The 27,378-nt window shown below is 42.4% G+C and overlaps 1 protein-coding gene across 3 annotated transcripts in view; it reads left to right on the forward strand.

Annotated features, from left to right (window-relative positions):
* Positions 1-27,378, forward strand: part of POLR3A (RNA polymerase III subunit A) — a 222,880-nt gene that overhangs the window by 80,411 nt on the left and 115,091 nt on the right. For all 3 annotated transcript variants that reach the window (XM_029609511.1, XM_029609509.1, XM_029609510.1), the window contains exons 10-13: positions 11,105-11,246; positions 11,644-11,784; positions 24,164-24,233; positions 25,602-25,729. In XM_029609511.1, coding sequence (XP_029465371.1) covers positions 11,105-11,246; positions 11,644-11,784; positions 24,164-24,233; positions 25,602-25,729 — 481 coding nt within the window. The remainder of the gene's footprint in view (positions 1-11,104; positions 11,247-11,643; positions 11,785-24,163; positions 24,234-25,601; positions 25,730-27,378) is intronic.

The raw sequence follows: 27,378 nt of genomic DNA on the forward strand, positions 1-27,378 counted from the left end.
GATTCTATCTCCAAAGTGGTTGTAGGATCGAAGGAGTCGAGGGTGGCTCTGGGATGATGGGTGGGATTGGAGTCTAGAGCTGGGGTCATTGGGTTGGTAGGAAGGAGTGCCAGTGTGTTTGTGATTTTATCTTGGAAGAAGCGTGCTAGTTCATTGGCTTTTGATTGAGCCTGTTCATCTGGGATAGTAGGGGCAGAAGGTTTTGTGAGTTGGGATACGAAGGAAAACAGGGCCCTGGCATCGTATTGTATGTCGTGGATTCTGCTAGCATAGAATTTTTTTTTTGTCTGTAGAATAGAGATCTTGTAGAAATGCAGGGTACGTTTGTAATCAGATAGAGTTGTGGTGTTGTGGTTATTACGCCATAAGCCTTCTTTGTGTCTGAGGTCTAGCTTCATCAGTTTCAGTTCTGGGGAGAACCAAGGTTGTTTCTTTTTTTGTGACCAATTGATGGTTTTTGACATTTTAGGACAGAGTTTGTTGGCTATTGATTCCATGATGTTGCTCCAAGAGAGAAGGGCCGCGTTGGGGTTGGAGATATCCATATTAGGTAGATCTTTAGTTAGATGTTCGCTAAGAGTGTCGGAGGGGCATGCTTTCCGGAAGTGGATGGTAGATTGATGTTGAGATTCAATAGGCTTTACTTTGGTGGAGAGAGTAGTTGATATCAGGGAGTGGTCCGACCAAGGTACAGGGGTGTGCAGTCTGGAGAATTATAGTAAGACAGGTTAGAATTGATGAATATGAGATCAAGTGTGTGACCTGCTTTGTGGGTTGGTTTATTTATGATTTGTTCAAAACCCATGGCTCTGAGAGTTGAGAGTAAGGATTCAACATTGGTAGAGAGAGGAGAGGCATCTACATCATATATTAGTTTGTGTATGGTGCATAAGGCCTTGTATTTTATCCTGTATTCGATTGGCAACCAGTGTAAGTCTGCTAATGTTTCAGTTATATGGTCCCTCCTTTTTTTTTCCCGTCAGTATTCTGGCTGCAGTATTTTGAAGTATTTGGAGTGGTCTTATTGATGTGCTGGGGAGTCCTAGTAAGAGTGCATTACAATAATCAGTGCTGGAGAAAACAAGTGTTTGTAAAACTGTTCTGAAGTGGGCAGGTGTGAGTAATGGCTTCAATCTTTTTAGGACCATAAGTTTTGCGTATCCTTCCCTTACTTTTAATGATATGTGTTGCTTTAGATTAATTTCTGAATCCATTATTACCCCCAGATTTCTTACTTTTTCGGCAAGTTCTATTTTCTGGTTGTTTTTTTTAGAGCTATTGGGGTTTTAATGATTTCAGTATGTTTTTTTTCAAGGTGTAGGAATTCAGTTTTGTCAATGTTAATGACCAGTTCCATTTGGGTGAGTAGTTGTTTTATTATGTCTAGGTACATGTTTGCTAATCCTAGTGTTTTTTCAATTGTGTCGTCTATTGGTAGAATTAACTGGATGTTGTCTGCGTAGATGTAGTGAATTATCCCTAGGCCTGCCAGCAGATGGCATAGGGGCAGCATATATATGTTAAAGAGGGTGGCAGACAATGCTGAGCCCTGAGGTACTCCGGTTTCAAGTTTAAGTTTTTCTGATAGAGTGTTTTTTATCTGGACTTGGAAGAATCTATTGCTGAGGTAAGATCTGAACCAATTTATCGTTTTGTCACATAATCCAATTTCTTTCAGTCTTTCTAGTAATGTTTGGTGGTTTACCGTATCAAAAGGCTGCGGATAAGTCTAGCATTACAAGGATGTAGTGTTTGCTGTTATCAAAACCTCTTAAGATGTTGTCAGTGAGAGAAGTAATGTCTCAGTGCTGTAGTGTTTACGGAAGCCGTGTTGTGAAGGGTATAGTATGTTGTTATTGTCTAGGTGTTCGGCTAGCTGTTTCTGTACTGTTTTTTCTATTAGTTTGGCTATTAAAGGGAGGTTTGAGACTGGGCGGTAGTTATTGAGAATTAGAGGGTCACTGTTTTTCTTTTTGATTATTGGTTTTATGATTGCCCCTTTTAGAATATCTGGCATTAATCCTTCTGTTAAGGATAGATTTATGATGTTAGTTAATGTTGGGGCTACTATTTTGGTGGTCTTTTTTTATCTCTGATGTAGGTATAGTATCGATTAGGTGGGGGGCAGGGTTTGTATTTTTTATCATTGACTCTACTAGTTCTGATATTTCTGTAAATGCAGACCATGGGTTAACATCCCTTTTTTGCATTACGATGGCTTGTTTGGTGTTTTTTGGGAGTTTGTTTCTTAAGTTTAATATTTTGTCTCTAAAAAATTTGGCTATTTCATTACATTTTGTTTCAGGTAAGCTTTGAGGTGATTCTTGCTTGTCGGTTGTGAGATTTGTTACTATAGAGAATAGGGTTCTTGGGTTATTGGCAAACTTTTCAATTTTGTTACTATAGTATTCTTTTTTGGTATTTAGTTTTAGTTGTTTGTAGTGAGCCAGGTGTTTCCTGAATTTAGTTAGATTTTCAATTGTTTTATGTTTTCTCCAGGTTTTTTCAAGTTTTCTGAGTTTTCTTTTTGCAACTTTTATTTTTATGTTATGCCAGTGGTTATTTTGTTTTGTTTCTTTGATATGTATTGTTTTAATGGGGTTCATCTCATTGGCTATTTTTTTTTTTTTTTGTTGCTTCTAACCACCGCTCTGGGAGAAGGCATTTTCAGAATGCTGTGCTTCAATCCCTTATTCCAACTCATTCTGCTACACCAGTACAAGTGGGTAGTTTTCCCCTGCCAGCAGATGGAGGCAGACTATACTGTTTTCTCACTGTAACATCACAGCCACTACTTTAGGCGAGGTGCCAAGCAGCAGGAATGCAGTCTTTCCCATCTCCAGCAAATGGTGGTGCTTTATCCAGCGTTACCCTAAGTAGTGGCTGTGATGTCACAGTGAGAAAACAGTATGGTCTGCCTCCATCTGCTGGTAGGGAGAAACAACCCACTTGTCAAGAGCTGTATTGGTATAGCAGGACTAATGGAAAGGAAATTAGCAGGTAAGAAAATTTCTCTTTCCTGTTCATACCCGGTTCAGTCCAGACTCCTAGGTTTTGCCTCCCTTCCAACAGATGGAAACATACATAGAAATGCTGGCAGAAAAGGACCAACGGACCATCCAGTTTGCCCGGCAAGTTTATAGTTGTTTCTATTGAGCCATACAAGTCCCCCCCATTCTTATCAGTTTCCCAGACTGTCAGTCATGGCCCTTGTTGGTTGCTATTAGAGTCCAGTTTCGTTACCTTCTGCCATAGAAGCAGAGAGTAATGTTGGAGTTGAGAGTAAAGTTGGAGTTGCATCAAAAGTTTCAGACTTATTGATTAAAGGTAGTAACAGTCACATCAGCAAGTTACCCCTATGTTTATTTTTCCCAGACCGCAAAATTCAATATCCTATTTGTTTGCTGTCTATATTTAATTCCCCTTTTTTCTTCTTTCCCTCTGCCATTGAAGCAGAGAACAATGATGGAGTTGTGGCTTATTGGTTAAGGGTAGAAACTGCCACATCAGTAAGTTACCGCCATGCACTCATTTCTTCGTTTCTATCCTTTAGCCTTTAGGGATCCACAGTGTTTATCCCATGCCCCTTTGAAATCTTTCACCGTTTTTGTCTTCACCACCTCCTCTCCGTGAAGAAATATTTCTTGACATTGGTTCTGAGTCGTCCTCCCTGGAGTTTCATTTCATGACTCCTAGTTCTACTGATTTCTTTCCAATGGAAAAGGTTTGTCAATTATGCATCATTAAAACCTTTCAGGTATCTGAAGGTCTGTATCATATCTCCCCTGCATCTCCTCTCCTCCAGGGTTATATGTATTTAGGTCCTTCAACCATTTTGGTCGCCCTTCTCTGGACTGCCTCCATCCTGTCTCTGTCCCTTTTGAGATACGGTCTCCAGAACTGAACACAAATACTCCAGGTAAAGCATCACCAAGGACCTGTACAAGGGGATTATCTTTTTTTTTTTTTTTAACTATTTATTCCTCTATGCATCCCAGCATTTTTCTGGCTCTAGCTATCGCCTTGTCACATTGTTTTGCCATCTTCAGATTGCTAGACACTATCACCCCCAAGGTCCCTCTCCTGCTCCATGCACAGCAGCCTTTCACATCCCCCCCCCCCCCCCCCCCATCACATACAGCTTTTTTGGATTACCACATCCCAGATGCATGACTCTGCACTTCTTGGCATTGAATCCCAGCTGCCATATCTTCAGCCACTCTTAAAGCTTCCTTAAATCATGTCTCATTCTCTACTCTTTCTGGCGTGTTCACTCAGTTGCAGATCTTAGTATCATCCACAAATAGACAGAGTTTCACTGACACTAGCATATAACCTGGTGTGCTACCTGCAGTCCCTCAGTATTTCTCTGTCTCCAGCAGATGGTAGAGGTGCAATCCATGCAGGTAAAAAAAAAAAAAAGAAGATAATTTGAGGAATTCCTCCCAGGAGGTTTCTAGGCCCTGGTGGGGCTATCCCTCCTGGTTCTGAGGTGGAAGAGCAGGGAGTCAGGGACCCTTGCCTGGCTTTGTCGTTTCGCTGCTGGGGGTGCATATCTGGTGGTGCCAGTTCCCTTCAGTTTGGAGTCGCACAGCTCTTCTGCCACACAGGAAAGTACTCTTTGATTGTTTTCCTTCTTGGGTGATTTTATTAAAGTTTAAAAAAAAATTAAAAAAACAGAAAAGAGATTGAAGGAAGCTGCAATGTTACAGCAGCTGGGGAGGCTGCGGGTGGAGCCGGAGTGCTTGATTACTGCTGCGACGGGAGTTCTTGGGCAGCAGGGCTTGTCGACCACGTAGTCTGGCCTTCTTTGCTGGTGTGGTGTGGCGGTGCTTGTCAGCCACACAGTCGGGCCTCCTTTTTCTGGTGCAGCAGTTCTTCTATGCAGTTGAATGGCATGCGGGACCGCCTGCTGCTTGTGCGGCAATGCACGAGCATGGCTTTCCTGCTCCGGGCTTTGCTTCCGCTGCCTCTCTAGTGGAGAGAGCAGACAGAGCAGGAAGAAGCCTTGCCGGAGCAGCAAACCAAGGAGAAAATAGACAAGGGAGCACCTCTGAAGATGGCACCTCGCTTCAGTTGCAGAATAGATCACGGGGCAGAAGAGGTCGATGCCCTAGTACTACCTTGGCCGCAAGGGATTCTTCTTTACGTGTCTTCCCCCCCCTCCCCCCGGTGGCCGCTGGCTGGAAAAGTAATAAGGCAGATAAAAATTCATCCTGGTGAAGTGATCCTGGTAGCATTAGGGTGGCCATGGCGGCTGTGGCTTGCGGACTTAATCCACCTGGCAGTAGACTGTCTGTGGCTTGCTCATTTGCCGAAGCTTATTTATTTTATTTATTTATTTATTAATTTCTATACCGGCTTTCACGACCAAAGGTTGCATCAAGTCGGTTTACATTTAACAAGTCGTGTAATAAACATAGAACTAGGGTAATTGAACTGGTGCAGAAAATAATAGTTACAATGAACAAGGAAATTACCAACTGGGATAGGAGGAAAAAAGAGAAAAGGGACAGGAATATTTACATAGTAAAACACATTTACAGTGAATATTTACATAGTATGCAATAAAGGATCTTTGTCAGGGTCCAATATTTTTGTCATGGATTGCTTTTGTCTTGTGACTTGGCTTTTGAGAGGAGGTATTTGAGAGAGAAAATATATTCAGAGGATGTCATTTCCACTTTGTTGCAGGTTAGAAAGACTTTCACTTCCTTGTCCTATGTGAGGATCTGGAGAGTCTTCAAGTCCTGTCGTATGGGTCAGGGAGTAAGACCTACTCAGACCTCGATAACTCACATCTTAACCTTTTTGCAAAAAGTATTGGCGAAGGGCTTAGCCTTTAACTCTCTCAAAGTACAAGTTGCGGCCTTGGGCTGTCTTCATGGCAAGGTGCATGGAAAGTCTTTGGCTGCTTAGCTGGATGTGGTCTGCTTCATTTGGGGGGGGGGGGGGGGCAAAACATCTGCATCCTCCAGTGCAGGAAATATACCCTTTATGGAATCTTAACTTAGTTCTAAAAAGAATGTGTGTAACTTCTTTTGAGCCTCTAAGGAGGGCAACTGTGAAGGATCTCACTTTGAAGGTGGTTTTTCTGATAGCAATCTGTTTGGCCAGAAGAATTTCGGAACTACAAGCATTGTCGTGTAGGGAACCCTTTCTGAAGATCTCGGATTCAGGGATCTCCTTGCGGACGGTGGCTTCCTTTCTTTCGAAGGTTGAGTCGGCATTCCATCTGAGTCAGACAGAGCTCCCGGCTTTCCCAGATTTGGACGCGTCAACTCCACACACTAGGGACCTGCGATGACTGGATGTGAAGCAGGCTTTGCTGCGTTACCTTAAGGTCACCAATAGCTTCATGGTGTCTGACCATATATTTGTGCTATGGCGTGGGCCTAAGGAGTGGCAGAAAAACTCAAAGTACATAATAGCGAAGTGGTTGAATGAGGCAATAAGCTTGTCTTAAATCCGTAAGGGGCGTCCTTTCAATTGGGATTGAGGGTTCACTCTGTTCGGTCATAAGCAGCTTCCTGGGCTGAGTGCCAGCAAGTGTCACCATAAGGAATTTGCTGGGCAGCTTCTTGAAAGTTGTTGTGCACTTTTGCCAGACATGGTTCAGATGTCCAGGCCCCAGAGGTCATCAACTTTGAGAGTGTTCTTTGAGCAGGACACTCTGTCCCACCCTAGTTAGGGAAGCTTGGGTACATCCCAGGAGTCTGGACTGATCCTAGTATGAACAGGAAAGGAAAATTGGTTCTTACCTGCTTTTTTGTTCCTGGAATACCACTGATCAGTCCAGAGTCCCACCCTGCTTGAGGAGGAGAGTCCGCTCAAATTTCTATCGTATTTTTCTATTGTATATAGACTGCAGAGCTGTTCAGGATTTCAGATTTGTTCTCCTGGTATGGAGTTGCAAAGAAAAGATTTTTCTAGGGTGGATTCCACTTTTTTCTCCTGCTCATTGTGGGAGGTTATTGTCTTTAATTTGAATTGTTATGGGAAGAATCTTGGCTTGGCTACAGATCAATTTTGAGGGACTGCGGGTAGCACTCCAGATTATATGCCAGTGTCAGTGAAACTTTCTCTGTCTCCATCTGCTGGAAGGGAGGCAAAACTGATCAGTGGGATAGGAGGTGATGTCCTTTCGTGGATTACAAACTGATTAAAAGACAGGAAACAGAGTAGGATTAAATGTTCAATTTTCTCAGTGGAAAAGAGTAAACAGTGGAATGCCTCAGGGATCTATACTTGGACCGGTGCTTTTCAATATATGTATAAATGATCTGGAAAGGAATACGATAAGTGAGGTTATCAAATTTGCGGATGATACAAAATTATTCAGAGTAGTTAAATTACAAGAGGATTATGATACATTACAGGAGGACCTTGTGAGACTGGAAGATTGGGCATCCAAATGGCAGATGAAATTTAATGTGGACAAGTGCAAGGTGTTGAATATAGGGAAAAATAACCCTTGCTGTAGTTACACAATGTTAGGTTCCATATTAGGAGCTACCACCCAGGAAAAAGATCTAGGCATCATAGTGGATAATACTTTGAAATTGTTCTGCAGCAGTCAAAAAAGCAAACAGTTAGGAATTATTAGGAAGGGAATGGTTAATAAAACGGAAAATGTCATAATGCCTCTGTATCCGCTCCATGGTGAGACCGCACCTTGAATACTGTGTACAGTTCTTGTCGCCACATCTCAAAAAAGATATAGATGCGATGGAGAAGGTACAGAGAAGGGCAACCAAAATGATAAAGGGGATGGAACAGATCCCCTATGAGGAAAGGCTGAAGAGGTTAGGGCTGTTCAGCTTGGAGAAGAGAAGGCTGAGGGGGGATATGATAAATCACAAACATATAGTGAATAACAAGCAACTAGTCAGCACCCTTATCTCACTCTAGAAGCACCAAGGTGGTCTCCAAATAGTATAAACAAACACTACAACTCAAAAACTGTAGCTTGCTTACCTCTAATTTTTTCTTGTTTGCTTTGTATATTTTTACATTTTAGTCATATTGTCTTATAAAGTGTAAAAGATTTCATGGATGCCCATTTGTCAACTGCCTAGAATTGTGGATACAGCAGTATAATAAATATTTTAAAAATAAAATAGACAGGTATTCTCTGAAGTTCAGGCACACATATGAATGACATCTTGAAGGTACCAAAATGGACACATTTTCAGGAAATTCTTAGAGATCCCTCTGAGCATGTGTAATTTAATTTTAATTTTTGATTTATATTCTGCCTTCTCTTCAAAGTAGATTACATTCAGGTACTGTAGGTGCCCTGTCCTCAGAGGATTTCCAATCTCACAGGGTCATTCATCAAAATGCATTATGGCATTAATGCACATGTTATCGTCACAACGCATGCGATAATAGCACTAGTGCACGGCGCGAATGCAGATTTTGGGAAGGGGCGGAATTAGAGAGGAGTTTGGCTGGGATTTATGAAAATGAGGGGCAATATCGCACAGTTTTAATGCCGGAAATAAGTACACCTTTTTCCTGGCGTTAAGCTGTGCGATATGCCCAAAACGGCCGTAACACAATTCGCAATAATTTTTTCGAATTACATTTCAGGCTTTTCTTGGCTTGGGAGGAAAGGGAGAGGGAGGGAGTGAGAGTGCCTCTGGGGAGGCCTTCACAATATGCAACTATTTATATGCCTATAGGAGAGGCAGCTACTAGCACTGAGTCTCGAGGTTTCTTTACCATCATTCTTGATTCTGTCCTGTAAATAAAGAACGTATATTTTCCTTGCACATGAACTTGAGCACAGCCCCAAGAAGCTGGCCTTGAAGGCTCAACACATGGCCCAGAAAGCTGATCACATTTGTGCTAGTGGTCAGCCTCGCCAAAGAAATCCTTAGCCTTTTTGCCACCTTGTTCTGAAGATGAGGCTGAGAGTGGAACCATATCTCAAACTTCCTGCCCATATCCAAGCAAGGCCTCCAAAGATTTGCACCAAGAGCCAAAGGTAGCAAGCTGAGTTTCAAGCAGAGGTTAGACCTGGATGTGTCGGTCGTAGGCATGTATGTTTGGAGGTTGCTTGGCCTTCCTTGCAGACTCTCTCCTCCTGGTTGGCGGACTGCATATCCTTCTGCTATCAGCAAGCGGGCATTCCATTCCAAGATCGTGTTAAAGCACACACTGTGAGGGCCATGGCGACTTCGGTAGCACACCTACGATTGGTGCTGCTTCCTGACATTTGCAGGGCTGCTACCTGGAATTCTCTCCACACCTTTGCAGCCCACTATTGCTTGGACAAAGCCGGAAGACAGGATTCCATCTTCGGCCAGTCTGGCCTTCATAACCTGTTTACAACGTGACGTACCAACACCCTTCCGCTTGCCCGGTGGGGTTCAGGATGCCCTCTACCAAATTCCGCCCCAGTTGTTGTGCCGCCTGCACACCTTTGGGTACATTTGGTGCATGTTCGGACATCCTCAGCTCGGTACTCACCCATATGTGAGGACTACCATCCTGCTTGTCCTGTGAGAAAGCAAATGTTGCTTACCTGTAACAGGTGTTCTCACAGGACAGCAAGATGTTAGTCCTCACGAAACCTGCCCGCCGCCCCGCAGTGTTGGGTTCGTAACATTTTGTTATTTTATTTTTCAGCACTGCCTGTAGCTTTCAAATAAGACTGAAGGGGAACCCCTGCTGGCTGCAGGGTTGTTGCCATGCTGGGCATGCCCAGTAGGGGCCAGTCAAAGTTCTGGAAACTTTGACAAAAGTGTTCCGTGATTGGGCTCCATCCTGTGATGTCACCCATATGTGAGGACTAACATCCTACTGTCCTGTGAGAACACCTGTTACAGGTAAGCAACATTTGCTGTTTCTCATTCACTGACATAATTTTCTGTTGCTGCTAATCAAGAGGTCAGTGAATTTGTATTTTTTTGGAAACCAAAAATGTTATCTACATGCCAAATGTAGAAGCGTTCTTGATTTATATGGGCAATAAGGATTCGGAAGCTGCCTTTCACGGGTACAGCACCAGTCTATATACTAAGTGTTGACTTCACTGGAAAAAGGTATATCCTTGGTTTCCATCTGCTAGTAGGCAGCGATAACTCACTAGTCTGAACTGGTTTAGCAGGATGATAAGGAAAGGAGTATACTGATTTCAAGATGCAGATTATCCCCTCAGCCTTTGTTGAAGGGTCAACAGGTTCCGAGCGTGCTTCATGCTCATTCTATGAGGGTTTAATCTTCCTCTTAAGCAGAATCTACAGTGCTGGTTCTGGAGGACATCTGTAAGGCAGCCAGTTGGTCTTTATCTTCTCTCATAGACACTGTAAATTAGTTGTGCAAGACAAGGGAGATACTGCCTTGGGGCAGGTATTCTTGGAGCAGCAGTGTCGTCTTCCCACCCATGTTGGAATGGGCTTGGTATGTCCCTTTAGTCTGGATTGGAGTAGGAGGATGATAAGGAAGGTGAAATCTAATCTTCCCTGTTAATTTCATTTCCTTGAGTATTGCTACATCAGTCCAGGACCCACTGGGAAGTTGGGGCTTTCACTGTTATCCTTGGCAACAGACCTTGCGTTTGGCAGAAAAATTTTATTTTTGCCTTTGAGGTGCAGCTGAGGCTGCTGCTTCTGTGCTATTTCTCTCTGTGGCACTGATTTGGTCCCTGCTGAGCTAGATTGCATTCTAAGCAGACAGGGGAGTTTCTTCTGTCCCCCCTGTTTATGAAATCTCTATTGTTCCTAAAGTTAATTGTGTTTTAGGGACAATTGATATTTTCCATTGCTTTGACTTAAGATTACTGGCCATATCCGGTGCACCACCACCTTTAATACACTAAGTGATGATGTCACTGAAAAAGGATATGTTCCCTCTCGCCATCTGCTAGTAGGCAGAGAGAACCCACTAGTCTGGACTGGTGTAGCAGGACTGAAGGATAGGAAATTTAACAGGTAAACCTAAATTTCACCTTTTAACACCAGAAAGAGCAAGCTTTGAAAGTTATTTCCATACACCTATTTTTGGATATAAAACACCACCAGCTGAAGTTGACTGATAGCTGGTGGCTTATAGCTGATTGTCTTTGTGCTGACTGGAATCTTTTGCTCTCTTACAGGTTTTTGAAATATGGAAACCGTGAGAAGATAGCTCAGGAACTTAAGTACGGAGATGTAGTGGAAAGGCATCTTATAGATGGGGATATAGTGCTATTTAATCGACAGCCATCACTGCATAAACTCAGCATCATGGCTCATATAGTAAGTTGTGTTAATGCATTAATCTGCCCAAAAAAGGGCTCTGTATTCTCCCAAATTAGTCACTACAGTGGTCCTACTCTATTACCTGAAGAGAATATGTTCTGCTCTTCCCATACCACTTGTCATCTCCTGCCATTATAGGAGAGCAGAGAATGTTTGAGTTATGACATTATGGAGCAGCATGCCATGTCTGGATTATTGCCCTGAAAAGCCAGAGGTATGGAAGTGTAAAGAAATTTAAATCTGTTTATAAAATGAAAAGGGGAACTGAAAAGATGCTTCCTGGGCCCTGTCTCAGCTTTTTCCTCCTATGGATAAGGCAATACCATAACAAAAATGTTGGTTACATCCTATAAATCTTTCTCCTGGTCCTGCAGTCTGTTTCTTTCTCTTGTAGGCCAGAGTAAAACCTCACCGAACCTTCAGGTTTAATGAATGTGTTTGCACACCATACAATGCAGACTTTGATGGAGATGAAATGAACCTTCATCTTCCTCAGACAGAGGAGGCCAAGGCAGAAGCACTTGTACTAATGGGGGTAAGTTGTATATCTGATGGTCTTAAACTTAGGTCCACAGCAAACCGAGCACAACTAGCACTCAAAAATATATCCAAGCCAGAAAGTGAGTGCTAGAATAAAAGGTATACAGTCCCGGAATTCCACATTAATTTTTAATGTCACATATTTTTATTATTTCATATTGGCAACTCCACTGTGTAAATCAGCAATTGTTTCAACAAGAAGGGTCCCCTGACACGGACCCGTGTTTCGCCAGGGGCTGCATCGGGAGGGACGCACAAAAGAGTTTAAATAAGTACAAGGTGTAGTCTTTAGGAATTATGACAGGGAGCGCTCCCTGTCATAATTCCTAAAGACTACACCTTGTACTTATTTAAACTCTTTTGTGCGTCCCTCCCGATGCAGCCCCTGGCGAAACACGGGTCCGTGTCGGGGGACCCTTCTTGTTGAAACAATTGCTGATTTACACAGTGGAGTTGCCAATATGAAATAATAAAAATATGTGACATTAAAAATTAATGTGGAATTCCGGGACTGTATACCTTTTATTCTAGCACTCACTTTCTGGCTTGGTCTTAAACTTAGACCACTTTGTATTGTATTTTCCAAATATGGACACAATGTGTGTTTTGGGAAGAAAGAAGTTGGAGCAATGCTGTTTCGTTGCCTCGTAGTTATACAGCCATAAAATGGAGTAAATGTGTGAACATGCTAAGGAGCTGTATGCTTATTTTATCAAAAACTTGACAAGTGTCCAAAAATAATAATAAAAAAAATATATATATATCTTAAATGGAATGATTTGATTTTCTCTAATGTAGGTTTACCATGTCACATGACATTGCATGGCACAGTGGAATGAAAAAGAATAAATTCCAGAAAAGTAAAAATATAACAATGATAAAAATAATCCTTTCTCAAATATAACACTAATCTCCAATGGAAAATAACAATCCACTGTTATATTTTATAAAGGCAAGACCATTATATTAAAGGCAAAATGCATTACTGCACATTAAATGCAACTCATGTTGCTGCCTGAAGTATATAATCATTGGTCTGTCCACCATTACCATCCTGTTTTTTTGGGGGTTTTTTGGTTTTTTTAAATGCCATCCAAACTTTTGTGAAATTTTCATGTGAATGTTTCTTTAAAAAAATATTTATCTTAAACTCTCATGAGGAACAGCTACTCCAATCGAAAAATATCCCATTTGTAAAGAAAAGCCATTGGTACAAAATAAACAGACCATTGATCCAACAGTCCGTGTTTCGGAAGTTAATGCTTCCTGCTTCAGGAAACTAATCAACTCCAAATACTCCCATATGAATGTCCCAAACTTGTTCCTTCCGCATTGAGTTTCGAGGTTTCTTTAACATCATTCTTGATTCAGTCCTGTAAATAAAAACATATTTTCCTGGCGTGTAGCCAGATGGACTCAGAACAAATGGGATAGTATCCGCGTGCTAGCAGTTGGAGACGGATCTGACGTCAGCACGGGGGCGTATATATCCCCACAGGAAGCATAGCTATTCAGTAATTTCCGTCTCCAAAGCAGTTTGGAGTGCCTGCACGCTAGTTGAGCGTGCTTTCCAAGACTACTTTAATTTTTCTCTTTTCTTATCATTCTAGATTCTACTTTGTTTTTCCTGTCTATTCGACTTAGAGCCCCGCGCTCCTGCGGTGGATACCCAAGGGTTCCTCCCGCAGTGAGCTCCCGGGGTGATTACCGTGCTCCCCCGGCGGTGAAAGTCCTCGGTCCTGCCGAACCGCGGCAGTGACATAGCCCCCGGACGACGTTCGGGTGTAGCCTACGAGGCCCTCGGTCCCGGCGTGGACGAGGTAGCGGGTGCATATCCTCAATTGCGGTGGTGAGGTGATCCCTTCCCCCGCAGCCGGAGACCGCTTGTGTTCCAGCCGAGAAGCGCCGACGCTGGTAAGGTGTACATCTCTTCCTACGGGTCTGCGAAGCACAGAGGATCGGCGGCGTGGCACGCCGTGGAGGACGCCATTGTGGGGCCTTGCTCAGGTACTCCGCGCCCGTAATAGGCGCGGCTTCTCTCCTCCTTGGCTTGGTTTCAGTGTATTGTGTTGGATTTCCTGCAGGATGGACTTCAGAAGGGTCTCTCCCTCAGCTCCATCAAGGTTCAGGTGGCTGCGCTGTCTTGCTATGGTCCCAGGAGGGATGGCAAGACCATCGCCAAGCACCAGGATGTTTCTCGCTTCCTGCAGGGAGTCAAGCATATTCGTCCGCCACTGAAGTGGCCTGTACCTTTGTGGAACCTCAACCTTGTTTTGGATTTCCTCGCGGGGTCCACCTTCAGACCCCTTCGGGGCCTGTCTCTTCGTTCTCTCACCTTGAAGATGGTATTCTTGCTGGCTGTATGTTCAGCCCGCCGCATCTCAGAGCTACAAGCATTGTCCTGCCGTGATCCCTTTCTCAGAATCACTCCAGAAGCTATCCATCTTCGTACGGTTCCCTCCTTTCTACCTAAAGTGGTTTCACAGTTTCATCTTAATCAAACCATATCCTTGCCTACCACGGCGGGTCTGAAGAAATCTGAGGAAGGGCGTTTATTGTGCCATCTCGACATTGGCAGATTGCTGCCCAGATATTTGGAACTTACCCAAGACCTACGAAAGACGGACCATCTGTTCGTCCTGTACAGCGGGAAGAAGCTAGGTGAAGCGGCCTCGCGGCCCACCATCGCCCGCTGGATTAAAGAAGTCAGAGCAGCGTACGTAGAGGCTGGGAAGTCTCCGCCTCTACAAGTCAAGGCTCATTCTACCAGAGCACAAGCGGCATCTTGGGCAGAATCCAGGATGCTATCGCCTGCGGAAATCTGTAAAGCGGCGACATGGTCCTCCCTCCATACCTTCTCCAGGTTCTATCGTCTGGATGTCCAGGCCAGGGAGGACTCGGCATTTGCGAGGGCAGTACTACATGGGCCTCAGGCAGCCGCCCGCCCAGGCTGGGAGTAAAGCTTTTGTACATCCCATTTGTTCTGAGTCCATCTGGCTACACGCCAGGAAATGTTGGGATTACTACCTGATAATCCCCTTTTCCTTAGTGTAGACAGATGGACTCAGCATCCTGCCCAGCTGCCTGCGTACATGGGTGTCACCGGTTCAAGGTAAGCCATGTCATCTGTTTCCATAAGAGCGTACACTCTACCAGGTGCCCACGCCTTCCGGTTGGGAATGCTGGCGGTCTCCAGCTACTATCAATCGGTCAGGGGAATCCTGTTTCATTTTTTAGCTAAGCGTCAGTACACACATCTATAACAGCTTTTGCAAGGAAGATTACTGAATAGCTACGCTTCCTGTGGGGATATATACGCCCCCCGTGCTGACGTCAGATCCGTCTCCAACTGCTAGCACGCGGATACTATCCCATTTGTTCTGAGTCCATCTGTCTACACTAAGGAAAAGGGGATTATCAGGTAGTAATCCCAACATTTCCTTGCCCGTGAACTTGAGCACAGCCCCAAGAAGCTGGCCTTGAAGGCTCAACACATGGCCCAGAAAGCTGATCACATTTGTGCTAGTGGTCAGCCTCGCCAAAGAAATCCTTAGCCTCTTTGCCACCTTGCTCTGAAGATGAGGCTGAGAGTGGAACCATATCTCGATCTTCCTGCCCATATCCAAGCAAGGCCTCCAAAGATTTGCACCAAGAGCCAAAGGTAGCAAGCTCTGAGTTTCAAGCAGAGGTTAGACCTGGATGTGTCAGACGTTCAATATGATCTGAAGTAGGCATGTGTGTTTGTAGGTTGCTTGGCCTTCCTTGCTGAAACTGCTCCACACCAGTCACTGCAAGCCATCCTGATGCCTTGGAGTTGTCCCTCCATAGTGCTCTTCTGAATGTACAGTGTCCAAGTCCTACCCTATTGTGATCATCTACATTATTCAGCAGGGAGTTGGAAAAGATAATTTTGCTGATATTTGCTCAACATGCTATTGGTGTCAAAGTTCGAGCATTGAGTCTCTTGACGGAAGTACAGAGCAACCCAGCAGTTGATGTCTCCATTGGCACTGACAATGACTCAGCTCCCTGAGTGTTCAAACAAGCTTGCTGCTATGAGGTTTGAGACAGTGATGCATATCCAGAAAGCTGAGCTAATTTCTCCCTTATATTTATATTTATTTATATTTATATAAACTGCCAGTACATAAGAACATAAGATTAACATACTGGGTCAGACCAAAGTGTCCTATTTCTGTTGCCAATCTGAGGTGTGCTTTTGGGGAGGCAGTGTTACATTGGTCTGCCTAGGTGCAAGGGTCTGTAGACCCTTGTAACACCACCCCCCCCCCCACCCTGATTTGAAAGTGCCCCTCTTAAAGTTGGAGATGTATAAAGTCTTGAATTGTCTCTCTCTCTCCCTCTCAAATCCATATGGTCACTTGTATGAGTACACACATAAAGGCTGCACACACACATGCAAGGTAGCGATATTTTAAATGTGTGTACTTGCACGCACAATATAAAATTAAGCATATTGTTGCTCGCATGCCCAATATACACATTTATGAGTGCACACACATGCATCGGTTTCTATTCTTCATTCATAAGTAGCTTCTCACAGTTGATGTAATAAAGGACTATCCTTCAACACCAGTTCCTCTGTACTGCCATTTGAGCCAACTTCAGCACCCAAAGACACCAGTGACTTTCTAAAGAACTAGTCTCTTTCTCAGAAGAGATTGTATCAGGGACCCTATTGCCAAGACAGCAGGGCTCAAAACCTCGCCAGTGAGACCAAAAAGATCAAAACCTTATGCTACCACCCAGTCAAGATTGGAATCGTGGTTTTGATTAGATCCATAGGAGATAAGCAAACTTCCAGCTGTCTTCTGGATCACCTCTCTGTGGAGGGGAAGGCTAAGATTTCTTTTGCAAATGGCTGTTCTTTTGTAATCTTGGACAGCTGGATTCTCCACATTGAAAGACATGGTTACAGCTGGCTATTCACAATCTCTCCAAATTGCCTGCTCCCAAAGTTGTTCAGCTCAGCCAAAGCCAAGATCTCTAATCTAGAAAATTTTTCTATCTTAAAGGCCAAAGCTATCGAACATATTCCACCACAGGAAAGAAGGCAGTGCTTTTACTCCAAATATATCTTGTTCCCAAAGAAGACAGCAGATTGATTAATCCTAAAGACCTTAAACAAATTCCTGAAAAGGGAAAAGTTACAGATTATCTTCGTGGGCACTCTTCTTCCACTGCTAAGCAAAGGCTATGCTCGCTAAATTGGAAGGACTCCTACATCCATACAAATATACCCAAGAGACAGAAAGTATCTCAGATTTCTGGTATGACACTACATCTCTATTACCATGTAATGCCTTTTGGCCCTGCCTCAGCTTCATGAACTTGAGCTAGATGCCTAGCAGTTATTGCACCTTTTTTACACAAGCTTGGGTTTCATTTTCTTTCCCTACCAGGCTGATCGAAAACACATTGGTCTGAGGCAAGCAAATCAATACAAATAGCCATCAGGGTATTGCAGTCACTAGAGTTCATCACTTATCCCAAGTTTCATTTGAAACCATTCCCTTAATTGGAGTTTGTTTGGGGTTTTGCTAGATGAGACTCAGACCATGGTTTGTCTTCCCACAAACAGAGCCAACAAAATTGTGGTTGTACTGGAAGAGAGAATACAGAGTCAGCAGACATAATCTTTATCCATGTTGAGAAAACTGGGCTTTTTGGCCTCCACAGTGCTCGTAATTCCAATGGCATGCCTCCATACAAGGCAAGCTCAATGGAGTCTCACTGGATCACAGACATGCAGCATCTTCAGGTTTATATCTGTTAATGAAGAGCTCTTGGTGGCTCTCACATTCCAGTTTGACAAAGGAATTACCCTTTTAAAATTGTTCTCACCACAGATGCATCCAGCCTGGGATGAGGATTCAACTTTCTTAGCATTCAGACAGATAAATCCACACCAGTGGGTTATGCTCCTCTACCAGCAGATGGAAACAGAGCAAATCTGATTCACGGTATATATATCCCTGCGCTGACATCATCCCACTAGTATTCTCCGACTCCAGCAGATGATGGACATGCATCTCCCTGCTGGAGATTGCTTTAAAAAAATTGTTTTTAAAAAAGAAAATAATAAAAGGAGAAAAGAAGGAAATTAATTTGCCCTACTCGTATGGTCCCTCCCTCAGTTGAGTTTTCCTGAAGTGATATCTGCAGATCCCTCCCTCAGTCGAGTGCCTCGGTCCGGTAGCCAGTTTTCTGGCATGGACTTAGCTGCCAGGAGAGAATCAGCTGAGGCTGATTTCCTTGCTACAGGAACTAGATTGGATGATGAACTTAGCCAAGAGCAATCTGTAGCCATCCTAGACTCTGGAGTATCTCAGTATTCGTTTTCAACATGAAGCAAGACAAGGGATTTCCTGCTGGAGGTCACATTCAGACACTGATGGCACAAGTTTCTGAATGCGGACAGAAACATCGGTATGGCCTTATCCACAGTGAGTGGGTAGATGGCAGCACCTTAGAGGTTGTTCTGTGGGCAAGGGCACATATGAACATAAGAACATAAGAAAATGCCATACTGGGTCAGACCAAGGGTCCATCAAGCCCAGCATCCTGTTTCCAACAGTGGCCAATCCAGGCCATAAGAACCTGGCAAGTACCCAAAAACTAAGTCTATTCCATGTAACCATTGCTAATGGCAGTGGCTATTCTCTAAGTGAACCTAATAGCAGGTAATGGACTTCTCCTCCAAGAACTTATCCAATCCTTTTTAAACACAGCTATACTACCTGCACGAACCACATTCTCTGGCAACAAATTCCAGAGTTTAATTGTGCGTTGAGTAAAAAAGAACTTTCTCCGATTAGTTTTAAATGTGCCCCATGCTAACTTCATGGAGTGTCCCCTAGTCCTTCTACTATCTGAAAGAGTAAATAACCGATTCACATCTACCCGTTCTAGACCTCTCATGATTTTAAACACCTCTATCATATCCCCCCTCAGTCGTCTCTTCTCCAAGCTGAAAAGTCCTAATCTCTTTAGTCTTTCCTCATAGGGGAGTTGTTCCATTCCCCTTATCATTTTGGTAGCCCTTCTCTGTACCTTCTCCATCACAATTATATCTTTTTTGAGATGCGGCGACCAGAATTGTACACAGTATTCAAGGTGCGGTCTCACCATGGAGCGATACAGAGGCATTATGACATTTTCCGTTTTATTCATCATTCCTTTTCTAATAATTCCCAACATTCTGTTTGCTTTTTTGACTGCCGCAGCACACTGAACCGACGATTTCAATGTGTTATCCACTATGACACCTAGATCTCTTTCTTGGGTTGTAGCACCTAATATGGAACCCAACATCGTGTAATTATAGCATGGGTTATTTTTCCCTATATGCATCACCTTGCACTTTTCCACATTAAATTTCATCTGCCATTTGGATGCCCAATTTTCCAGTCTCACAAGGTCTTCCTGCAATTTATCACAATCTGCTTGTGATTTAACTACTCTGCACAATTTTGTGTCATCTGCAAATTTGATTATCTCACTCGTCGTATTTCTTTCCAGATCATTTATAAATATATTGAACAGTAAGGGTCCCAATACAGATCCCTGAGGCACTCCACTGTCCACTCCCTTCCACTGAGAAAATTGCCCATTTAATCCTACTCTCTGTTTCCTGTCTTTTAGCCAGTTTGCAATCCACGAAAGGACATCGCCACCTATCCCATGACTTTTTACTTTTCCTAGAAGCCTCTCATGAGGAACTTTGTCAAACGCCTTCTGAAAATCCAAGTATACTATATCTACCGGTTCACCTTTATCCACATGTTTATTAACTCCTTCAAAAAAGTGAAGCAGATTTGTGAGGCAAGACTTGCCCTGGGTAAAGCCATGCTGACTTTGTTCCATTAAACCATGTCTTTCTATATGTTCTGTGATTTTGATGTTTAGAACACTTTCCACTATTTTTCCTGGCACTGAAGTCAGGCTAACCGGTCTGTAGTTTCCCGGATCGCCCCTGGAGCCCTTTTTAAATATTGGGGTTACATTTGCTATCCTCCAGTCTTCAGGTACAATGGATGATTTTAATGATAAGTTACAAATTTTTACTAATAGGTCTGAAATTTCATTTTTTAGTTCCTTCAGAACTCTGGGGTGTATACCATCCGGTCCAGGTGATTTACTACTCTTCAGTTTGTCAATCAGGCCTACCACATCTTCTAGGTTCACCGTGATTTGATTCAATCCATCTGAATCATTACCCATGAAAACCTTCTCCATTACGGGTACCTCCCCAACATCCTCTTCATATGCGTCCTCTTCAACGCACATTGCTTGCATGTTAGAGTCCACATTCTCAGGACTATTCTATATGGCTTCAGTTACCAGTGAAGATCAGCATCCAACTGTAGTGGTAGTTGCAAATGGATTGTCTAACGAAGATTGTTCCTCTTGATCACTGGACTGACTATTACTCATGACAGATGCGAGCCTCCAGCTACTCAGGACAATAACACCGGCAGCCAAGGGCGGGAAGGTGGATTAACCTGTCTTCATTAAAGAAAAGGAAGTTATCACGTAAGAGTAATTTCTCCTTTCTTAGCATTCAGACAGGTTAATCCACAACAGTGGGATGTACCAAAGCTACTCCTGAACAGGATGGGAGGCTGCCCACAATCTGATCAACATCGCATGTGTGGAGGCTGCGCCCTCCCGAACTTGCACATCCAGGTAGTAATGCCTGGAAAAGGTTTGTAAGGAGGGACCACGTAGCAGCTCGGCAAAATTCGACAGGAGACAACAATCTAATCTCTGCCTATGACAATGCCTGAGCCCTAGTGGAATGAGCCCTAACCTGATTAGGCAATGGCTGCTCAATATCCACATACACGACCGTAATAACCTACTTAATCCAGTGGTCTATCATAGCTCACGATGCCGACTCACCCTGTTTGCTCACACCGTTGAGCATAAACAGCCAGTCCGTCTTCCTGAGAGGTTTAGAGACCTCCAATACCTCATGATATGCCACTTGACACCCAAGGTGCCTAACAGGCGATATTCATCCACATCTCTCTCCTTCTTACCTGATAATTTCATTTTCTTTATTTAATGAAGATAGGTTAATCCACTTTCCCTCCCTTGGCTGCTGAATGGTGGTGCTATTGTCCTGAGTGGCTGCATCACCGGGGATTACTGGTAAGTGTCGAGCCAATCCTTAGATATGTGATATTACACTCCTTGTCGGAAGTCAATGTTTTTCTGTTAACTGTTTGAATGGTTGTCTGTCTGTTAAAGTTATCATGTATGTTTAGTTGTCCATAGTTGGCTTTTGCAGAGAATACTGGCAGGCTGATGTTACTGCAGGGGTATATATACTGTGATATCAGTTTTACTGTCTCCATCTGCTGGTAGAAGTGCAAAACCAACTGGTGTGGATTAACCTGACTTCATTAAAGAAAAGTATCAGGTAATTAGTAATTTCTCCTTATTGGAGGTGAGGCAGTGGCAGTTGATTAGATCCGTAGGAAATAGGCAATATTTCCATTCAGGGCTCCATGTCCCTTCAGGAAAGAATGCTATACACAAATCTCTTGGAGTTAAGGGCAGTCCCAAACACTTTATAAGCTTTCAGAAATCTGGTGACCTACAAAATGTCCTAGTCCAGACAATCGGGTAGTTATGTTATTCCTGAACAAGTAGGGACAAACAGGCACTCACTTCCTGTGTCAAGAAACAGAGTGGACCTGAAGGCCACATACTTAGTGAAGAAGGAAAATGTTCTGGAAATAATGGCTGTTTCAACACTTGAACCAGGACATAGCAAGGAAAATCATCCTCTAATAGTTGATCTATTTGCAACGATCTCGAGCAGGAAGGTTCCAGTTGTCTTCTCCAGGAGGAAATCAAAATGCATATTAGCTGCAGACTACTACTTTATTCTTTGGTTGCAGGTCTTCTTTGTTTTCTTCATTCCCTCTAGCAAAAACCTTGATAAAACTCAGAAAGGACTAGGGAACTACCATACTTCTACCTTCTTTTTTGTTGAGACAGATTTGGTTTACAATTCTGCTAGAAATATCCCTTAGGAAACTGATCTGGTTGAGGTTTACCTCAATGTTAATTATGCATAACCAGGGATCATTGCTCCACTCCCACATCTAGTCACCAGATCTCATGTCTTGGATGTTGAGGGAGATGTAATTGGATATTTTTTTTAAACTATACCTGTGTAGGATTGAACTCAAATGTGCATATTAAGGCCCACTGTTAGGGCAATGGTGATATTGATTGCCAATCTAAGACCTATCTCCTTTGAAATGTTCATGGCTATTATCTGAAGTTCGATCCATATCCCATTTTTGTCTGAATATGGGGTGGGATGATAGCTTTGGACTGTCTGTCCTCCCTGGCCTTTTCAGGATTGATTTTCAACAGGATTTACACTCACAGACACCCATACCCACCCACCTCCCAGTTTTTGCTCATAAATCACCTTTTGAAATCAGCTGGAACTTGTGCATTTAAAAGTGTATGTGTGGAACTCAATTACATACACTCACAAGAAGCCATCTGGGGTGTGGAATTGGTGGAGAAAGGATTTACGTGCATGCTTCTCATTTTTTAAAGTATGTGCATAAATCTACATGCACATAAGTCCACTTTGAAATTTTGGGCTAAAATCTGCAGGTACAAAGAGGCTGTTTGAAAATTACCCTTCCTAAAGAACAGAACCCAGCTTTCTTTGTCCATGGCTCCATTTTATTCTTTTGTGTTGTCTTCCCTGTTAAATTAAAAAAATATATATGTAGAAGGGTGTTTCCCCAACAAAATATTTCCACCTGTTGATTTTTCTTTTTCCCTTATTTTTAGTTGAAGGTAACCCTGAACTAGGGAGTCTCACTTGTGTGACATGATGAGCCTTCTTATCTTCAGGGGATGCAAATGTGCTTACTTGAAATAAGTGTCCTCTGAAGACAGCAGTAAACCTGTCACACAAAAACCCTCCCTCCTTCCCTTGGGAGGTGTTTTCGCCCTTATATTTCTTGGCTAAACAGGAACTGAGAGAAGCTTGGACCGCTGCCCAGAAAGCTTGAATTTTCTTCTGCTTAGTACCACGCAGGATCTGCTTGTGTGACTGGTGAATAGCTGTCTTTACAGATCACCGGTTACAGTTGAGCAACTGTATTTATTTATTTTAAAATATTTCTATTCCGCCCTTCTTATATTCACGGAAGATTACAAAAGTACATTTATAATATTTCACAATAAAAAAAATAATAAATGTCCGATTATAGCTAACATAAATACGAACACAAAATATAAAATCAACTAATCTCTAAAACAAAAGGTCAAAACAAGACAGATTAGTCACTGAAAGCTATCTTAAAAAGGTGGTTTTTCAGGTATTTTTTAAAACAATTTGGGATCATTACAACTTCTTATTTCCAAAGGGAGGGTATTGGTAAGTGGATTAAATATATCTCCACTTACTGAATGCGCTATCCCATTGCAAAGAGAGGCTCCATACGTGGACTACAGTGAGAGAAGTATATGCCTAGAGTGTGAGGCAGGTAGGGGGACCTGAACAATGTGCATTTTCCAGAGCATCCTGGGACCGTTATTTTTCTGAAATTTTTGTTACTCAAAAATGCTAACAAGCAGGGTGCTGGCACTAGAATGTCATATGCAGAAACAAAAGCATGGACTCTCCTTTGCTTTTTTTAAATTTTTGAATGAATTCTTCTTTAGAGTTAAACAAGTTGATATTCCAAGGACACTGAACACTTAAAATTTGGCAAAATGTCAGCAGAAATTAGGGGGCTTATTTTTATTTTTTTTAAGGCTGAAAATACCTAAAATGAAGGCACCCGATTTTAATCCTGCTATTCATATGGTTAAATTTGGCTAGGATCGGAACCTAGTACTGGATATGCATGCTGCATGGCTATTTTTCTTTTTCCACCCTGACCCAGCTCGCTTTTTAAGGACATAAATTTAAGTACCTAGTGAAAATAGATTCCTAAATTTAGTTGCTCAGCCCTAGTCTCCTTTCAAAGGGGCAAAACTAGGTGCCTAAACCCTTTGAAAACTGACCTCCTAGCTCTTTAGATTTTCCATTAAAGTTAGTATTGCACATTTTTGCCAGGACTGACACAAAAAGCACAAACGTATTGTGCTTTTCCACACTGTACTGAAAACAATGATGCTTATGTTAGCTTTTCTAGCATTATTCTTAGTTTGATCTACAGGGTTTAAGCAATAAGTTCACATTTATATTACATTAATCAAGTATCAATCTGTTTACAATCCCTCGTAAAAAAAAAAAATATATATATATATATATACATATATATATATATATTTATAATAACTTTTCACGTTTAACTTTGCAGACGAAAGCGAACTTGGTAACACCAAGAAATGGGGAGCCTTTGATTGCTGCTATCCAGGATTTCCTTACAGGTGTGCACAAATGATGACCATGAAGATGATATCCTAACTCTTAAGTAACAGCTATGTGATATAATTTTAATTCACACCATAGACAGCTAGCTGAATGAGGAACTTCCCCCAAACCTCCAAATTTCAGCATTGGAGTTCAGTGGGAGCCTGGAGTGTCTCCTAACTCCAGGCCGAGTTGGCACTATATTTCAAAATGGCTCCAATTAGCCATTTCCCCTATCTTGTGGTTTTCAGTAGATCATTTCCCCATCACGTGATAGGGGAAACGGCCAATTGGCACCATTTTGAAATATGGCACCAACCGGGCCCAGAATTAAGTGGTGCTCCAGGCCCCTTCTGAACCCCAATGTTGAATTTTAGAGGTGGAGGGGGGTGGGGGTCTGGCTGCCCCCCCTGACCACCAGTTTCTTTTTTCAGGTTGGAGATGGGTGAGGGGCTTGGGGAGGGAACCACTAGACCCCAGGGATATGAATGTATTTGGACTTGGGGGAAAAGGGGCCAATGATGAATCATGCTGGCTAGGCTTTGAAGGAGCATTTGTTTGGGTGGAGGGTTATGTTGCATAGATAGGAGGAGGGATTAGGGAAGGGGGCAGGTTTTGTGTGTTATAAAACTTCTATTTTTAATTTTACTTGGAGTCGCCGTCACATCTACAGGCGGCAGGGGCTGGGTGTTTGGTCACAAAAGATTCCCAGGGGCTTTTGTTAGCTTTTCAGGGGAGGGGGGGTAGATTTGGGCCATTTGGTCCTTTATCTAACATTGTGGGAGCATCGGGAGGCTTGTTAGCATCCCAATGTTCCGACGATGGTTTATCTATACCTCCCTAAAGTGCGATAAAATAACAGGACTGACTTTTTTCTAAATCAGCCACATTATTTTATTTATATTGAATTGCACATGCCTAAATTGCTTTGCATGGATTAGGCAATTTTATGCACACAAAGTTTATTTCCATAGGGGGAGGAATACATTGAAATTATTGCACGATAAACAGTGCATTTCACACTCTATAATGCGCACTATTGCCTTATCACGTCTTAATAGATCTAGCTCTAAGATTATAAGCTCCCTGCTGATATGGAAATACCTTTACTAACTGAATATAATCTGTTTTAAAGTGCCAATAGGTAGAATATAAATCAATAAAATAAATATTTAAAGATGCTGGGACAAAACTGGAGCAGACGTTTGATGTATCTGCCATTAAGGATCATCCTTAAATTATACAGCCTTCTATGTCTGCATGATTCATAGAAGCCCCCTTTTACTTCTTAGCTTTAGTTAATTTCTCATGGGATTAATGCTTTATAATAAATGTCAACATTTCTATTTAGTATTTTGATAATGTTTTGCTGATATTATTTGCAGGTGCCTATCTTCTCACACTTAAAGACACCTTTTTTGACAGAGCCAAGGCCTGTCAGATTATTGCCTCAGTCCTGGTTGGCAAAGATGAGAAGATTAAAGTCCGCCTTCCACCCCCTGCGATACTGAAGGTATGTCATTTGCCGTTAGTACCATGATTTCAGAGATATTGGGGGTAGGTATTTTATTTTGTTATTTTGTAGGGTAGGATTCCAGTCTATTCCAAAAACCAGTAGGTTTAACGTTTTGGCATAAGCAAGCTCAGAGCTCCTGCTAGAACATCAGTGGCATTCCTCTTCATTCATGCAGACCAATCCAGATGTGGGTTAATGCTCACCAACCAGTAGATGGAGATAAACAGGTTTGTTGATGTCACCTCTATAGGCATCCGTGTTGACCCGGATTTTGCCAGCAGATGATAGGGAAGCATACAGTGTTGTGAACTAAGGCCTGGGTAGACATAGAAGAATCTGTTAAGGGGCTGCTCCTGAGGTGAAAGTCTGGTATTCCCTTCCTTATTTAAGCTTAGTCCTGGGTCTAGCTGATTCAAATCAAGGCAGCTCCTGAAATGAAAGATGAGTTCTCCCTCTTTCAGTTGAACAATACCAGATCCAGGAGGATTCCAGTTCTTGGTGGGGTGAGTTTGGAGTTAGCTTTGCTTTTTTCGGTCAGTGAGCCTCGTGTTTTTGGCCTACTTTTAGGCCTATTTTGGAAAACTTTCTCTTGTAGTTTTTGACATTTCTTTGGGTTGCTGCCAACCAGTGATCAGTGCTGGGTCCCTTGCCATAATCCCGTTAGTGTCTTTAGGATTTTTGATGTTTTGCTGGTAAGTTTCCGTTCGTGTCGATTTCCTGGGACGGCAGTGTGATCGGTGCTCGCCCGTCATTGACGGCCATCACCATCGAGTTTTATTTAGCATCCATTTTATTTCGTACCGTCATGTTCTCATTTGTGTTTAAATGATGCCCTCAGTACCTGAAGTAAAAAGCCCGACTTGGGCCGATTTTCGCTCATTTGAGCTGCTTCAGGGGCTAATATAGCAAAACAGATAAAATCACATATAAAAAAAACATATACACCAACATACATAATAAAATCATATAAAATAAAAACAAATAAATAAAATTATTTCAAGCCATTATACATACATGAAAAAAGTGACAAGGACTATGACACAATGTAATAACCAAGACTTTGAAGAATTGATCTGTATATAAGTAGTCTGTACCTTATATAAGTTATTGAATGACTCATAATGATAACAATTAATAACCTAATGTGACATAATTAATTGGACAAAACCTATGTGTGTGTGTGTATATTCATGCATATCCACATATGTTATAACCAAGGTGCACTCTAAAGAATTCAAAGAATTTAAAAAGATATACCTATTCAAAGTTGATGCCGGTGGTTGCCTGCATGCAGCAGTTCAGCTTTCCTGAGTATACTAAAAAATGTATAGAATTGAGTTAATGATTACCCAACCTGACAGCGCTAAAGTTATAGTAACGGATAAACTAAGGAAAAATAATTTGACTGCGTCTGTCATACCAATCACGCTGTCTCTCTAAAACAATATTAATTATGAAAAAAAAAAGTATCCACACAACGTTGTCTAGTTAACATTAAAATTACCCTAACCAAAAATAACCTTGCCGAAGTGCCGCTTGACAACTAGGTTAGTACTGTCGGCCCGTACACTGACGGCCATTTAAATGCCATATTTCGTGCCAAATAAAACTCCTCATAGGAACTTTCAACCAAAAAATAAATAAAG

This window comes from Rhinatrema bivittatum, chromosome 7, assembly GCF_901001135.1.
Source record: "Rhinatrema bivittatum chromosome 7, aRhiBiv1.1, whole genome shotgun sequence".
NCBI classification, from domain to species: Eukaryota; Metazoa; Chordata; class Amphibia; order Gymnophiona; family Rhinatrematidae; genus Rhinatrema; species Rhinatrema bivittatum.